Consider the following 17677-nt stretch of genomic DNA (forward strand, 5'->3'; position numbering starts at 1 on the left):
CTATGCTCACGACAACTAACTCTCAAAAACCACGCTGAATTCTGTCGGGACAACCGAAAACTTTCTGCAGATTATTTTTTTCAACTGGCTTGTGCGTGTTTTTATTTCTCAGGAAAAACGAAAGACGCTAATTTGTTGCTGAAAATTGTCCCTACCATTTTCCGCCTTTTAGTTCAAAATATTAATCACGTATACACTAGAAGAAGACTCCGTGATTCCCATCTTGAACTGAATGGAGACGTAGTCTATAGCCTCACAGATCCACTGTAAAGGTTGCAGAGGACTTCAATAGTTAACTCGCTTCTCGCTATTTCTTCTAGTGTCGCCAACAGCTGTACCTCATTTTCACCTTTTTTCCGGTTTGTAACGGCTTTGTTTTTATTTTATTTTTTTCTGTGAAAGTTATGACTCCGCCGTTAAAGTGTGGTCACCAGCCGGCACAGGAGGCCTAGTTCGATTTGTGCCCAGTGCTCCTAGCTTTCATAACGTCGGTTTCAGGGCCGCACAGCAACCGGTCTGCTCCCAGAAGCAACATGGCTTTTCCACACCAACCAGCTTACTCGACGCAAGTGTTCAACCGTGTGCTCCAATCAGTATTCCTCGCAATCTTGTGCTTGGACCACGCCTCCTCATCTTCGCGGCCAACGGTAAGTCCCGTGAACGGGCGTACTACGTGTCTCTTTCTCAGAGCGGTCACTTTGCGCGCACGAGGATGAACTTAGTTTCGAAAATACCTGTTTGTTTAACGTTGAATAATATTAATAATAATTGGTTCAGAGGAAGGAAAAGGCGCAGTATTTGTCACACTTGCTCTGTGGACACCTGAACCGCGCCGTGAGGGAAGGGAGGAAAGTGGGGGTAGAAGATAGTGTTGCAAGTTCCTACGGCGTCGGCAAAAAAAAAAAAAAAAAAAAAGCTAAAAGTGAAAATACCTAGAAGGGTGCTGTAGAAAAAGCCGTGCAGTAAGGTCTTAGTAGCTTACGCGGAAGACGATTGCGGAGAGGCGAAGGTGTTGCTTCGCCTCTGTTTCAGGAGGACGGCTCACTCAATGGGGCACAGAAGCAAACCTCTGAGCCTCTGTACTTCTGAAAAAGGCCGCTAGTCACATGACAATTTATTTTCATAAGTCACATATCTATATACACATCATTCTAACCACCTTCCATGTTTTTTTTTGTTTGTTTTTTTTTTGCTGGCAAGCGCTTTTTGTTTCGTTATTTGCAACCTTGCGCTTGGTACAATCATTGTCCATTAAGTCCCCAATCGCTTTCTTGGTAACGCAAGCCTAGATCCAGTGCTTTGTAACACCCGCCGGCAGCAGTTTCTTTGCTTTCAGTGCATATTGTGAGCCATACTCAAAGTCTAAAAGAATGAAAATTCAGCAATTGACACAGTCGTCCGCGTCTTTAGCAGTGATCGAAGCACCGTGGGTGGTCTCCGCCTGTGACGAGAAGGTGCCTCGGTCACGTGGTCTGTGACGCAGGGATAACTTTGACTTCATACGCGGAACGAGGAAAAGCTTGGAAGTTTCCTGTATCTGCTTTATTTTTTGTTTTTTGCTGTACCTGGTGCCCATAGGTCACTCCACCTTCACCATATAGGCAAACAACTTGTCTAGGGTTTAGGCAACAAGTTAGGAAAGAGCATAGCAAAGAAACTGCGATCCGCAACGATGCGACCGTTTACTGCTTTTAAAGCCTGGAATTGAATATAAATGCAGCGACTGGAAAAGTAATATAAGTGTCTAGTTACTAGCCACCCATGACAGAAGTTGTGGCATTAGTCGAGTGACTGGATTGAATAAATCCAAAGCATCATTGCGCTTCTGAGTACTTGATCTCGTTAGATGTCTTAGAAAACGCTGAATGTAAGTGACTTTCGATTAATTTCTCGATAAATTATTAGTTTGCATAGAATGTTTCATTTAGAACATAGCAGGACTTAAATGTACGCTTTTTGAATAGTAGACAGCTTCCTTCGGCACAGAGCTGTCAGCTGTAGTGTGCATTGGAATGCACCTTGAACATGTTAACTAACAAGATGATTGGTATTAAATTGTTGACTCTGAGCACGATACACTTAAATGGTCATTTATTGAGATATTTCTTGTCAAACGTAACTAGCATCCAAGTCAATTTTTAGATTTCCAGAAATGCCACTTCCGTCGAAGTCCAGCGCTCCAGCGAAATCGAAACTATAGAGTTTTAGCTACGCTTACTTGTTCACGTCATAATGTGGCACGCCTGTCGCGTTACTCGCCTGAGCGCTGCGCGAAATGCACGTGACACCACTGCCCCAGTACGAAGCGCGCTTACAAGCGTGGACATTGCTCTTTCCGGCCAGGCATTTAGGATTAGGTACATGGGTGGCCATAAAATTTCCAGCGCTGCATATGAGAAGACATTGACATTCTCGAAAATCTAGAAGTTGGTAAGGGTTTTATTGACAGCGGCCTCAAGACTTTTCACTAAATGAAAGGACTAAAAGCAAAAGCTAAAGTTTAATTATTTATCCATAATTTCACCTGAGCTGTATGGTGGGCTGCACAGCCTTGCTGGCAACACCGTCAGGAATAAAGCGCCCTAATAAGTAAAAAAAAAAAAAATTCAATCTTTAAAAATTTTAGCAGAGGTTGGTTAAACAGTCTCTTTTGTGGCTGAATGAAAGTAGCCGGAATTGAGTTCATTTGGTTTTAGTGAAATGGGCAGGGATTTTGTTGAGTTATTTTTGTCTAAATTTAAAAGCTAGCAGCACGCTAACACTAACGTATTAAAGTTTTTAATACAGTAAGGATTTGGCGAAAGTCAACACTTCAGCTTTCTCCTCGTATATTCCTCTGTTCAATATTAAAAACAACAAGGCACTATGTGCGTTCAATTAGTAATTACTGCATATGTATATACGAAAAGCACGCCCGTTTTCTAAACTGTTCTCCTCACGGTGCATAACATTGTGAATTAATTTTCTGCTTTTTATGAGAAATACAAAATAAAATGCTCTTTTAATGCACACACTGGTCGTTCCCTTCGATTTCGACAAGGGGACCAGCTGAGCGTCTTCAACGGAGAGAAAGAGTCCAGCGAACGTGTAGGTCAGTGAAGCAAGGCATGTCCCGCACGCCCTGCATCGTCCCGCATGCCTGGCTCATAAGCGTGCTTCGCAACCGTCGCAGTCCAGGCGGCCCGCATGCCGAGCGGACGAAAAGGGCAAGCCGGCAACGAGCACGGAGGGACACGACGCGGAGAGCGTTGAACCTGCGCTGCAGGCACACTATCGGCAGAGCCATCGACACGCGTGCCTCCTTCACCCGGCGGGGACCAAGGACAACATCGTCGTAGTCGCCCCGCGCTTTGCCGGGCGTCGTGTTTGCCGTGTTCGCGCGCCACCGCTCGTCATTCAGAGCCCGACCGATGACTCTTGCTCTTCTTCACTTTCGACTTCGTTACAGCCGGTCTGGTTTCTCGGGGAAGTGAAGGGGGGTGAGGAGTTTCGTGAGTGTGGACTAGTCGACGCGGTCGGAGGGTGGTGAAGGGGTTGCTCCGCAGATCGAACGAATAGGTTGCTCGACCACTGCCACTTCCGTGATGACTCTATGCATCTGCAAAAGGGCTGGCTTCATACGGGTGGCACGAACAGCAGGACGTCGTGCACGAGTACCACCCGGGACTCTTCGCAGGGTGCACTCTATCTAGCCTTTTTGTCTGTGCCCGCCGAACCGAGATGTCGACGACCCGCGGATCTTGCCGCCCGGTTGTGCGTGCGTGCTCGGGCTTTGCGGTGCCCGCTAGAGGGAGAGGCTCGGAGAGGAACGCTAATGAGATTCGTCGCCCGTCATCTTGAACGCGTCGTGCCGTCAACCGCGTCGACGGGCTTACGGTGGGTGACATGTTGCCACCGCGCGACGGGAAAGTGATAGAGCGTCGGGCAGCGGGGACACGCAGCAGCCGCCGCCACCGCTGCTGCCGTTCGCAGAGGCGAGAACAGATGCGTGACGGATGGCGTCTAGCGACGCTTTGTCCACAGAAAATTCGTACCTGTCTCCTCTGTGCCTAGAATGAAATGTGAGACCGAGTGCTTAATGTAGGAAATCAATTTTGGGGACCTCTAAGGCATGAAAGTGAAGTGGTGTGAAGCAAAGATAGCGGTTTTTTCCTTAGTGAATATAAGGTCGTATCAAAGCACCTCAGTCTGACGAGATTTAGGAACAACGTTCCATTCCAACACCTGCCTAAATGAAATATGAATGCCTCCAACCCCCTTCTGCCCCCGAAGAAAAAATAAAGAAAAGGACGTCGCGGGATCACGTGCCATGGCCGAAATGGCAAGCGCTGCCAAATCAGGCTTCGCCTTTGAGATGCATGGCCGACATCTGAATCCAGCAGTTTAGGAAAGACCCTTCGCTCATGACTTAGACACGCTGTCCCTAGGCCACGCAGACATGTTCGTGCGGCTTCGTTAAAGCGGGAATTTACATCTAGGTCGAGTGGTCTATCACGTTATGGGATTTCTTAAGACCGCATGCTAGTAAGTATGCGTGAAAAATAGAGGCGCCAATAAGAAAACCGATCAAGCGAATTGCAAAATGAATGGATCTTCAATGGGAATCAGCACACGGGAGCCATTAACGCTTTCGTGTCACAGCCTTAATGGCGGATGTTATGTGTCTTCCCATTACTCAATTCGCATCAATCGCATATCTTCTCATCAATTACGTTTTCCAAATTTGAAACCTTCGTTATTGGAATTAAGCCGGCGGTGCTATGTTTTTACACAGTTTAGCAATATATAACCTGTACTTGATACCACCGCTTAATCCATCTCGTAGTTCCAGCAAATGAATTTTGTATGCAGAATTATTTCAAACCAAGCTCGAAATTACGGCGAAAAAAGCAATGTTGTCAACTGCTTCTTATATTAGGTTGCTCAATTGGCTGTATTAGGGTGAAGAAATAGACGCTTGCAATTTATGATAAAACCTCGAAAGCGCGTGTAAGACTGCGATGGCGTGTTTGTGTCCCACTCTTGTAGAAAGCTGAGGGAAAAGAAGAAAGACGCGTCAGACTTCAGGGTCTCATTTCAAAATGACACCGCGCACTTTTTTCAGATACACAAGGAACTAAGTCCTGCGGAGCTAGTCGACCTCTTCTCCGTCCACTCCCACACAGACGGTGAGTCGCTACTGACGCAGTATTGCGGACAGCACGTCTTCAGAGTAGCTGTATGGCTTCGTACAACGGCTACGCTGGTTTCGGGCACTTTGTATTGCTTCGTTTATTTATTTAAGTTTGATTTGTGCTGTGAGAGACGCGTTACAGTGAATTAGAATTAAGATATGGTCCAGATATCTCTGTTGAATGAAACCACTTTTATTTTCCGAATTATATTGCTCCGGAGTGATTCGGTGATATCTAGATCTTCGTTGTGATATGCTGAGTTAGCTTCATCAGTTAGATTTTATCTAAAAAAGTAACTGTCAATTCATATTTCTTTTATATGCCACATGAATAAGAAGAGTTGACCTTAGGGACCCAGAACAAAAATCGAGGTTAGTCCTTATCGGAATATTACGACGTTGTAAAAAGTAAGAAAAGAAAAAAATACAGTCCAATTTGACGGTAATTAAAGTGCTTATAAGGTACAAAACTTGAAAAAATAAAATCCAAATAATGTCTTTACTTATCGAATGCTCGGCTGAAACTGCTGTGCAGCGACAAAAATTTTTTGGGTGTGGGATTTCGCAGGCAAGGTGACACAACTATCCACTTAAATATGCGAGCCACTGAGTCCTTTACCGGTGTAGACGTCATGGGCATGTGGTTATAGAATAAACCAGTCTAACACCACGGCCAAGAGTTTGAATCGAGTGGAGGGAAATTTATTTACTGAATTCAATTTTCTAAGCAGTAAATTCGCCTTTTGTTGCCGTATGAACGTAGACTTCTCCATAAAATTGTTTATAGTCAATATTTAACAAATCGATAAAGAAGTATGGAGTTGTGCTCAGTGTCCGATTTCAATCCATGCGTGGCTGATGTCCTACACGTAAGAAAGCGCATTGTATGTACCAGCGCTTTATTGTGAAAACGTTCGCGACCGCTGGCCAAATTTAAAACGCTCTAAACATGTTCTGTGCAAGTTTATATGGGTTCAGATGTGCGCCTTGTCCACGTACGGAATGAGCCACCTGTCTTCTCTCGAAGCAGTCAAAACGTTTGGCGCCGATGACTGCATTGTAATTTCCAGAGAAAATAAAACTTTCGTACCGTCATGATAAAATAAACCCACGTTTTGAGAAACGTCATCTTAACGTCGATGTGAAACGTTTGAAGGTTTACCACACGTGATAGATAGCCCATTTTTTAGTATCCTAACTTGTCGAGATGTACAAATGAAAAAACAAATTCCATGAGCACTGTGGAATCTGCACTGTAGAAATGCCAAGGCCTGGGTGTTGTTGGCGCACACGGTGCATCACGTTTGCTGTCATTATGATTAGCAACTAAATGCACCGTCAGTATCATGGCTAATGGCTTCATTGTCATCCCTAACTGCAGCATCACTGTCATCGCTACTATCATCCTCATTGTAGACGAGGAGAATTATGATGTGTACTTCATGATCCTGGGCGTGGCCCAGTTGGTTAAAACACTCAGCTGGGGATCCGAGGGATGGATGTTCGATTTCCGGCGGCGACAGGATTTACTTAACTATCATCCTCACAGTACACACGGAGAATTATGAGGTGCACTTCACGATCCCAGGTGTGGCGCAGTTGGTTAAAGTGCTCGGCTCAGGATCCAAGGGGATGGAGGTGCGATTTCTGGTGATCTGATGACGTTAGTTTCGGTTTAGGGTGATGACGTCATTTGATTCACAGCTATAGTGTGCTCGAACGAACGCTGACAGTATGAGCCATTAAATGCTTTCGCCTTAAAAGTCGGTCCTGAGAAAATCATTTCGAGCAAAAAAGGATATAATAAAGTACTTGCAAATACCTGAAGCTTGACAATATATGGGGTTAATACCACTTATTTCTTCAGTTCCAGATTACCAGGTGGTCAAGGTTCGCCTCAAAAGATACGTTGAGCCATTGAATCCGCGAGCGTCCTTGTCTCGCCCCAGGAGGCGGGAGCCCGAGAGGCTCCTCTACTACGCCCAGATTCTGGGACAGAACCTGGAGATGAACTTGAAGAAGAACAAGGCCCTTGTTGCCCGAAACCTGAATGTGAATACTTGCTATTCATCATTCTATAGTCATGTTTTGTGAGAATGGGCTTATAGTTGGTTACAAGTCAAGAACGCAGGGGAAAATACTGGCAAGAGAGTATCCCAATGGCGACATTTCTCGAGGCTAGTCTCCCTACAAAGGGAGGAACACCAACATTTGTCCACGTCTCCCTGGGCTGAGCAGTTAATTCTTTTGTGCTTGAGTCGTACATACAATGCCCTTTCTCACCCACTATCATGATAGGTGAAATATTTGTTCGTGCCTCAATTGAAAGGAGGGTCTTTTCTGCCGATGCTATTGGCTCGAAAACTTACTCTTAGGTGAATTTGCCGCGGCATCGTTGACTTTTAACTCACTATAGATGACCTCATTTCAAGGACTAGATTATCACCGCAAATCGGTTCCCTGATGGGGATATCACGTCGTTTAAAGCATTATGCGAGATTGCGAACGGGACGAGTGTTTGTATAGAACCAACAAAGCCGGATCACACTAGAGTGACCAATCAATGGATCTATTGGTTGGTTCATGCACCGAAGAAAAAGACTTCCGAACCGTCAGCTGCAAACAGCGTTTCTCTCAATTTCTGCACCAATTTATACTTTCTAGTTGAAATTAGAAAAATATCAAATGGCAGATTATTTTGCGCTGAATTAAAAATGCAAATGATTTGCATAGTATTACTAGCGCTAAGCTATGGGATATGCATACAACGGTAGCATTTCTTCCTTCTTTTTTTTTTTTTTTTTTTTTTTTTGCAACTGGAGGAAAACAACTTACAGGCCGTTCTCCCTCAAAAATGCTCTCAGAGTCAAATAAAACGTGGGCAAGACAGTTGACATTGGAACAGCAAATGCGAATACATAAACTGAAAGGGAGAGAGAATCCTCGCGCATATTAGTTTTAATTCAGTGTTGTGAATATATTGCTTGAAAGTGTTTCAATTCATTATGGCTTCATCCTCTCTCCGCCAGCTAATATTGTGTCCATGTTTTAGGTTTCATTTTATGGCAATGCTAATATGTTCCACTATATATGATAAGGACAGCTCGGCCTCCTTCTGTGCAAATAGGATTGCTTGCTTCTCGATTTCAGGTCATACGCAAACAGCGCGATGGCAGGGAAGTTCCCGTTTCGTGGAGGCGTGCCAACTGCCACTACATCGGTGTGAACGGAAGTGTTGTGGCCGCCTTCAGTGAATGCGACTTCAACGGAGGAATCGTGAGTAGCTGTCAGCGTTTTTTTCTTTGACGAGTCTTTAAATGTTCTTTACGCAACCGACACTTTTCCTAGAGCTTTCTGGGTGAACACAACTGGGCATATAACACAGTAAAACACGTTGTTGGGCTAGTTGGTGCCTTGCATGAAGAAGGACTAACCAGCAAATAAGACGCACACAGGAAAAAATAGAGACGCAGAAAGATAGTGGCTGGACACCAGCCCCTGTCTTTCTGCGTCTCTCTTTTTTTCCCCCTCTGTCGGTCTTCTTGGCTGGTTAGTCTTTATTCATGCATATAACACAGATGAAACAAACCGAACCGAGAGGGTTCGCCCCCGCAAAATTTTCGGTACCTGTTTGACTCCTCCTGGCAGCTACAAAACAAGTCTCAAGTGCAAACGCCTTAAAAACACCTTAAAAATCTCTTATGGTCACGGTGTGTCACTGAGTTTAACCAGAGCAAACGAATTTGTTTTTACGAAGAAATGAAAAAGCCGCGCATCAGCATCCCTGCGGAATAAAGTTGGACAGCTCCTCGCTGCCGGTAACGTCACAGTCACGTGATATCACATCACCCCGCGTTACCGTTGGCATTCCTGGTCGCAATCACACGGTGTACTGCGTCAACGTCGACGACCTACAAGTCGTCCATTAACAGCTGACTGTACAACATATGCACGCATTACGGGAAGCTAATTCAAGAAAATCTAACTTAAAGAGAAAGTAGAAAGCGTTACAATAAGAAGGTGCAAACAAAAAGGACAGTTGAAGCCTGAAGCCCACACACTGGACTATGAGGCAAACATGCCATTATTAAGGCAAGGATAGATTTAGCACGGTAAGCGCATACACACAATCACAGAGAGAAACAGGAAGTCACAAGAAAATATCCACAATTGCCCTGCAAGGAATTTTGAAGCCTCACGGAGTGCGCATTTTAAATAAGAAAGTGCTCGTGTGCGGATGCACGTTTGTGCATATAAGCATTTCGCTTCTCCGCCAGGATCCTAAGAGCTGCAAATATGCAGTTAGTGCGGGATTCGGCAGTTGTATCGCAACTAAGTGACAGCAGTCTAGAAGTGAGCGTGGCCTTGGCATGCGCAGGAAAACCCCTCAAAACGACTCTCCATATTAGTCATTACAAAGAATTTCCTTCTTTTTCTTGTGCGCATGATTTAGGTGCTCATAAGCCAGATCTCTATGAACATCCAGTACCAAACATAGGCATTTTGGACTAGCCTGTTTACCCACCGCATCAGTGCACTCGTCGCTATAAGCTCCACTGCTGTTCGGGGTCTCATGTGAACGTCAGCAATCACCAAGGCTGTCGCCTTTAGAGCTCTTAGCTTTGACTCCAAGTCGGCTTCTTCCCTCCCTCTGATGTTTATGAGCTCGTGTGGGTCCCCCCTCCAACTTTCGTTGCCCCGTGTTGACTCAGTGGTTAGCGTGCACGGAGTGTTCACGTTCTAACCAGGCCGCGGTGGCTGCGTTTTGATGAGGGCAGAAAGCAACAGTCAACAGTGAACAGTGGGCTGTGCGGTGTCAGATCCCCAGGCTGGCTGAAATTATTCTGTAGCCGGCATTCGATAATGTGACCCAGTGCAGAGGCAGAGCTTCTTGTTCACCGCCCCTCCTGAGCTTCAGTCTCGTAATGTTGGCATCAGAAATTAGCTTTGTGCGAAGGGTAATGTTTCGTAAATCGACCGGAGGAGTACTGAAAGAAATAGTTGTGTAGCTTTCATGGTGATAGTTTCTAAAAGAAGGAAGAGCCAGTTTATGGTGGCACAATCGGTCGCGTAATTATGTGTTTTTTTTTTTTTTTTTTTGCTCTGCCGACGTATTCGTTGTAATTGTTAAATTTGAGCACACAATACAGATTCATTCATGTTAGGGGCCTGTGCTTTTCGTATTTAGTTCGTATTTAGTAATAAACGCCGAAGCATCACTCTAGAAGCGAATTTCTCTAAGTCCATGGAAACCGATACAACTCAAATTTGAGTTGCCCTCGAAAAAAAAACCTGACTTCACGTTAAGAAATCATCTGACCTACTTCTTTATTACTTTCGTTAACCAAAAACACAGCAGCACTGAACTTTCTTTGGAATTGCTTCTTTCTAAGGAGGCGGCATTCACTGTTTTCTTCTTCTCATATTTTTCCCAGCAGCGGGCTTTTAAATCAACTTTATTCAGCATTTTTGTCCTGAGGAACAGAAAAGAAATGCTAGGGTAGGAGCAAAAAGCTACAAACGCAGTAGTTTGACGAGGCTCCCACCCCTGATTGACAAGGTCAACAGACTGTTACAGTTCATTGCAATTCACAATTCAACGCACAGAAAACAAAAGAAACATGTCTAACAGGAAAATAAAATAATCGCGCCAGCAGCTCCAAAGGGCAAGATACAAGCAGGATACTTAAAGAGGTGCTTATACGAAGTATGACGAGCCTCCTAGCTATATTTCAGAGATCGTCTCAAATTCGCCATCCTATATTCAGTAAATGACTGTCGAACTAAATGCCTCAAGCTTTTTTCGCTGTGTGCATAGGAGAAGTTTGACAACATTTTATGGTTGTTTTGACGGATTATTTAAGGGTTTCATAAAGACATATGTCATTTGTGTACCAGAAATGTTTAAAATAGAGATGTTCACGCTACCTGCAAGTGTCTCGGGATGCCAGTTTACCCACTTTCCACTGTTGTTCCCAGGTCAGCAAAACGGGAAGTTGGGCTAGTTGAAAGCTGTTCATTATGGATAAGAGGGCGCAGACGTGGATTTGTTAACTGGCTGTATCTTTTGTCGATTGGATACTTGTTCATATTTAAGAGTTCGTATTTTTTCCCAATAAACCAATTGTGAAAACGGCGCTTGTCTTGTTGTATTCTTCTCTGTGTCCATGTTCCGTCTGCGCTCTCTTATCCATCTTGTTCCCAGGTACTGGTACTCCTTTTGTGAAGCGTTTGCTTACGCTTATTGGAGAGCACCCTAACAGCTCGAGGACGGGGGCCGAAATGTGAAAAGCTAGAAATAATTCAGGCAACAATCGATTACCTTGAAGACAGAACAGTACGTTTTGCAGTGTTTGCGAGATGTAGTTACATGTCTGAAGACAAGCAAATTTACATAACGGTATAATCCATAGAAACTGGAGAAATACTCGTTTTCAACGTAATATTTAAATATGGTTTGTCTAGAGGTCGCCTTCTGTACTCAATGCCTTACTGAACGGCGAGGGTTTGCTATGAAGATTGACAATTTTAGGCATGATTGGCTCTGACGGCCGATTTTGAAATGTATGGGCAGCTTTCTCGATCACTCGTTCGAGATGCAAAATGGAACGCTATTGTGAACAGGAATATTCCAAACACTTTTCGTTTCTCGGGAAAAACTTCTGGCACCAAGTGCTGATGGCCTCAGTGAGAAAGCATCAATAAATATAGCAAAGAGAGATTTCAATTCTTGTCTCTTCTCGAGCACTTCGCCGACCTGTCATCTTTCAAAAAGTAACTCTTGAAATTTTCATCGTATAAAATTTTATCTGCTGAATTTTGCCTTGACAGCTTCTTGAGAGCGCATCGCGAAAATGGCTAGCGTTGTCAAAGATTCCCTTCATTTTCTTCCCATGCCTGTGCGAAGCGAAAACTTAGAATGTGTTTTTCAGGCTTGCGTTTTCTGAGCAGTAAGGAGCGGGCTCTAACGAATGACTAGTTCATCACAATACACATATTCATTTTTATTCAATACAAGACATCGCGTTTCCGTAATGTTCTCTATTTGGAGCATTATTCTAGCAGGATGTTCCGTATGTGTTCTCTAGGGTCATGTAATGTCACGTGTGTAATTTTTTACAGTAGACATACAACCGCGTTACAATAGAAGGGCAGATAAACATTTATTTACTTCCAGAATAGAAATTAGGCGCCGAAAAATAGTTTCAACGGAAAGTAATAAATACCTATGAATAGCGACAGAATTTGATGAAACGTATTTACCAAAACTTCAGAACCATAACTATAGCTAGCAGCGATCATGTACGAACTTCGCTGTAAGCTTTATCAATCTGCAGTGGTTTGTGGCCTTGTTTCCAGTCGGGCGTGATCCTGCTTCCCGAAGAAGCCCTCCAGGTTAAGCCTGTCCCCGGTAGGCTGCGCCACCTTGTGCCTGATGGCGGAATTGGCAGCGATGGAACCCGAAGTGCAGAGCGGCAGGCGCTGATTGAGACCGAAGAAGTGCCCCACATCCTCTACTCGGCACCGTCAGCGCAGCAACAAGAAACGCAAAAGTCGGCGAAGATTGTGGACAACCGGTTGTCTGCAGGTAAGTCATTCTATACGGGACCAGGCGCCTCGGTTCAGCCCAAAAAGGACACCACCACAAGGGGCGAGGACGAATATACATGTCCTTTTTTGTGGACAGGAGCCGCCTCTCGCCGATATAATATTCCAGCGGATCACATAACTTCTGGGCACGTGAGAAAAGAGGATAAAGGATATGCAATATCTTTAGGGTGTCGAAAATTTGTTTCAGGTATACACACGGCTAATTTTGGTCAACGCCATACCTTTCGCGGCCTATGAACTCAGACATAAAGGCAACACCGCCGTCCTCGCATGCTTCACGCTGCTCATGCTGTGAAAATTTCTTGCGCAGGTATTTCTTGGGAAAAGTAATAATGCAAATGCGTTTCGAAATACAGGGACCTGCCAATTATTCATTAGCATTCCCGCAAGCACAGCCACAAAGCTACAAAGGAAACTGAAAAAACGACTCTTTCTTCGCAACGAGTACGTAGTTTGAGCATCAAAAACAATTGGTCGATTATTGCAATGCCTGGTAACAGGAAATTGAAGGACAGCTGTTGAGGTATCTGAACTATCGACATTTGCATACGCAGCACGCAGTGCCCATTGGCGGCGGCGAGCCTTTGCTCGGTCGGAGAGTTTAGAAGACTTTGCCGCTCTTGATCTATGTTCATTCATTTTCCTTATTGCTCTTTTCTTTTTTCGCTGTCTTGCATATCGCGTGATTGCATCCTCCGTGGCCCTCAGCACTCGCTCTCCTTCATCCTCCACTGTGCTCCTCGCTCCCTCCGCCGATTACGCCACCGAGGCCGATGTCGCTCACACACGAAAGGGCTTAGAACTGCGTTCTAAAAACGTCTGCCCAACCTTCAACCTTCGGCTGATCCCCTCGACTTTGAACTAACATAACAAAAGAAGAGTCTCGGGTACAGCAGAGTATTTAAGAGGTAAAAAGAAGAGTCTCGGGTACAGCAGAGTATTTAAGAGGTAATGCGCCTGTACGTAAACAACAAAAAGAAACAGACAACATAAATGACTACATTCGAAAAAAAAAATTATGTGTCCTCACCAGATACTTTTAAGCGTTGCTGAATATTTAGTGTTTGTATGCTCGTACTCTGTCTTTTTGTTTTTATATGAACTGAATGGCGTTATCGTCTTGTTTTGTGTTCTGGTCTAACCATTTTGTAGCTATATTTGATTTCCTGTTCAGCCAGCACCTCTCGCCCTCTATGTAATGCCCTCCCGGAGTTTCAGGGTATCAAATAATATAGATACACTACCATAGAACTTGTTTGTAGTACTTATAGAGACCACTAACAGCTGGTACTGAAACGAGAATACGCGTACAAACGGTGTTTAATATGTTGTCTTCGCAATGAAAATGTTTAGACTCTCACTCCGTTAACATCGAATATCGGTGATCAGAAGTGATGCTCCTCCTGTGTCAGGTCAGGGGGGGACGCCATTGTGGGACTCTTCTGATAATTAACCACCTCGGTTTCTTTACCATGCACTGACATTGCACACTAGAAGAGCGCCTTCCGTTTCGCTACATTGGAACGAAGCCTTTGCAGCCGGGATCGAACACGGGTCCTCCGGCACAGTAGTTGAGCCCCCGAACCACTAGGCTGCATCGGCAGTAAAGTTAAAGCTTTCTTCGAGAGCCTGATGTTGTTTACTAAATGATATATGGGTGTGTCCCACCATTTGCCGCTGAAACTTCCGTCCAGAGCCGGATGTCGCTCCGTTTTCTCTCCCTTCTTCGTTGACCAAGTTCCGTGCGCGTTAGAGGACTAAGTTAAAGAACAACAGAGGGGGCTAAATGATGCCGAGGACCTCCATTACAGCGTCACTCGGATTTCATGCTCCGCTTCAGGGCGCTAAACACCGCGGCTTTATTTTTCTTTGCCGTCTTTATCCTACTTATTCTTCTCGAATTCTCTTCTGTTTCCTTCTTTCTCTTTTCAGGTTCCCTTGCGTTGTCTCCTGTGTTCTTCAAGGTTTAAAAAAAAAAAAAAAAAAAACAGCTCACAAAAGAATAGGTATCAGAAGAAAGACAGACACAGGACGACGACACACGTAAAAGACTGGTCCGATAGTCTTTTGTGCCCCCTTTTTTTTTCAACCATGAACTTATGCCATCTAGCCCTTGTCAACAATCTATTCTATCTTATTTCTTCTTTCACTTCTTCTTTCACGTCACTTCTCTTTTCATTTTCTTTACTGTCTTGGCTTTGCATGCTGATATCTGGGACAATTACATTAGGCTTCACTTGCAAGACTTAGCTTGCGGAGTTCTACAGCTATATACAACAGGCCTGAATTACACGGCCTCCTGGGCGGGGTCCCAGTAACGCTATCGCCGTAAAGGCCATGCCTATATATATTGTGGCCAAATGAATCGCCGCATATCTACTGGGGTATATCGCACAGCGGGATTATGGATGGACCGAAACATCAGCAGCGGCGTGACTACACCATTGCATGGTAGAGGCCCTTCCTATATCCTTTAATTTACCCGTTCCGCTCCCACGGCGGTGAACACTTCGCTCGATATTATGTATTCGTAGAAGAGCGTTAACGGAAACAGATAGCACGAACATAAATATTTAACCCCCAACCGCCGACATATGCCACAGGTCTTCAGCCATGTGACCCCAATGGCTAATGCCCTTCCGCAAGCCTGACATTATAACCCACCTGATGACCCCTCATGATGGTAGTCACACCGTTCTATATGCGATTGGCGAAGTGCATTTCGTGTAACGTATCGTTCGCTCTTTCCCTGTACTCCCGAATACAAATCACACGCATTTAATAGCGACATGAGTTCAGCTAAAAAAAACGCATGACATCATTGTCAGTCTCATTGCATGCTACCGTTCTCAAGCATGCAGGTCGACCTAAGGGGAATCATTTTATCGTGCTTCCCTCGGAAACCTTCCTACGGCACGAAAACTTCCTAGCGCCCTTCGGGCCTTTGGAAGTGGGTGAGCCGCACTGTATGCGCGATGCTGGGGGGAGGGGATGCGAATTACATCAGCGGCCTATTGGCCCCGACCGGGGGAGCCATGACGGCTGCTTTCTCCCTCGGGCCCAGTGACGCGTGGCTACGGGACTCACGCCCCGTTGCGCTTTGAGGTCTCCGCGGGACGTAGTGTGGTTACACGCTCGTTGCACCCCGCGTGCACTTGCCTTTTTTCTCGTTGTTTAGCGCACATAACGGCGTCCGGCTGCGTGTCGCTCACATCGTTAGCCATGTTTCCTCTGGCCGCCTATCTACGTACGCTGGTTCCTGCTTTCTCGATGCCATTTTGTTTTCTTCCGTGACGCCGCAGTATCGTCCTTCGCAACGGTGCCACCACTTCCGATGTGATGTAACGGTGTATGATCGGAGCATGACTTGGAAGTAACTTTCGATCCCAGCTTTCTGACGGGGGTTCGTTGGAGCGAGGGAAGAGGTTTGTGGTTAAACAAGAAAAACAGCATGAATGGTGCCGTTTTTAGACGTATTTAGGGGTTGTAGGTACCGTCTTTGCCAAAAGTAACCGGGCAGCATAGTTTGCTGCTTGCTTATATTCTAAAGCCAACATGGATTTCCAGAGGATCACAGCTTGCTAAGAAGTGAGGACAGGAGCTCGCCTTTGTTTTGCACTGATGTACAGCTTCAGAAGTGGCATGAACTCTCTTCTATCTGACTGAGAAGCGGAACACGCAGCCTGGTTACTTTTGGCAAAGACGGTACATTCTCCCCATTCGCCCAAGTTTCCGCTTTATTAGGTACATTCTATTTCAGTATGAGTGGCAGAACAGGACGAATGGGAACATTATGTTCATTTCGCGCCTATTACCCCATGACCACCACCAGTTGATTGTTAGTGGATTAACAGCGGGAGTGCTTGAAGAAGCAACTACGGCGGGCACTGCGGTGGTACTTCCGGTAATCCCAAGCGGCGGAAAGTGGAAGCACCTGTGCCTTGCATGAGGCATCTTCAGTACCCCGCGATAACTGTACACAAATACCCAGACTAGACCAAGCTGGATGCAATGAACCGATTTGTACTTGTTGGCTTAGGTTACACTGCCATTGATTCTAGTGAGTTCAGCAACGTATGTTGCCTGATAAAACCACAATGTCTTGAATAGAATCCTAAAGTGTCGGAAGAATGTGCGAAGTCGCACAAATCTTCGTTGCTTGCGCCTGTATCTGAAGCCGTTCGTGTGACTATGCGCTGTAGTTGTAACTTAATGACAGCATGAAATTCCTCAGAAGCCCAGAATACAGAGATCAAGTGAAGCTCAACGATCTCATTTATTGCAACAGACTTGGTGTAAGGTATTAAGAGAATAGAGGAGCTGCAGGAAGTTTTATGTATGAAGTTAACAGAGTTGTCTATGATAGCTACCGCAACGGGATTTGGAAATTTCACCTAGCTCGATCGTAACGCGTTTTTTCTTTTGTTGTTGTTGTAGTTGTCAGTCCAAAGTTGCTGTGGTCGCTGGGATATTTTTGCATTTCTATACAACGGCAGTAATTTATATACATACCGCGTGAGTATGGCACCACAGGCAAAAACGTTGTCTTCTACTCAGTTTACTGCCTTGCGCTTTTGGCGTGCTTTGTTTAAAACGTTGCCCTTACTGATTGTACCTGCGGCTGCATGAAAAAGACAGACGTAGAGTGGGCTTCGGAGCCAACTTTGCTGCTCGAAAAATAAGACACGCAAGTGCTGCCAGGACAAAGGCCTCCATGAATCAGCGCCGTGCCCGCACGAAGGGGACCAGCGACTACAGGACGACGGCGGCGGGCTCGCGTGGTCACTGAAGCGGCTGAATCAGGCTCGATGGGCCTGCGGTTGTTGCGTGCCGGCGACGCACTGCGGTGTTTGATGCCAGTCCTCGAAAAGGCCGACGCAGTGCGACGTCGAT

General features: G+C 45.3%; 1 protein-coding gene across 1 annotated transcript in view; it reads left to right on the forward strand.

Annotated features, from left to right (window-relative positions):
• The first annotated feature begins 533 nt into the window (after positions 1-533).
• LOC146182482 (A disintegrin and metalloproteinase with thrombospondin motifs 10-like) overlaps positions 534-17677 on the forward strand; it is a 60426-nt gene continuing 43282 nt past the window's right edge. The window contains exons 1-5 of the mRNA XM_084576005.1: positions 534-647; positions 5105-5168; positions 7041-7225; positions 8324-8449; positions 12533-12761. Of these exons, the coding sequence (XP_084432131.1) occupies positions 534-647; positions 5105-5168; positions 7041-7225; positions 8324-8449; positions 12533-12761 (718 nt within the window). The remainder of the gene's footprint in view (positions 648-5104; positions 5169-7040; positions 7226-8323; positions 8450-12532; positions 12762-17677) is intronic.

This window comes from Amblyomma maculatum, chromosome 8 (genome assembly GCF_055883805.1).
Source record: "Amblyomma maculatum isolate TAMU_Amacu chromosome 8, ASM5588380v1, whole genome shotgun sequence".
Lineage (NCBI taxonomy): Eukaryota > Metazoa > Arthropoda > Arachnida > Ixodida > Ixodidae > Amblyomma > Amblyomma maculatum.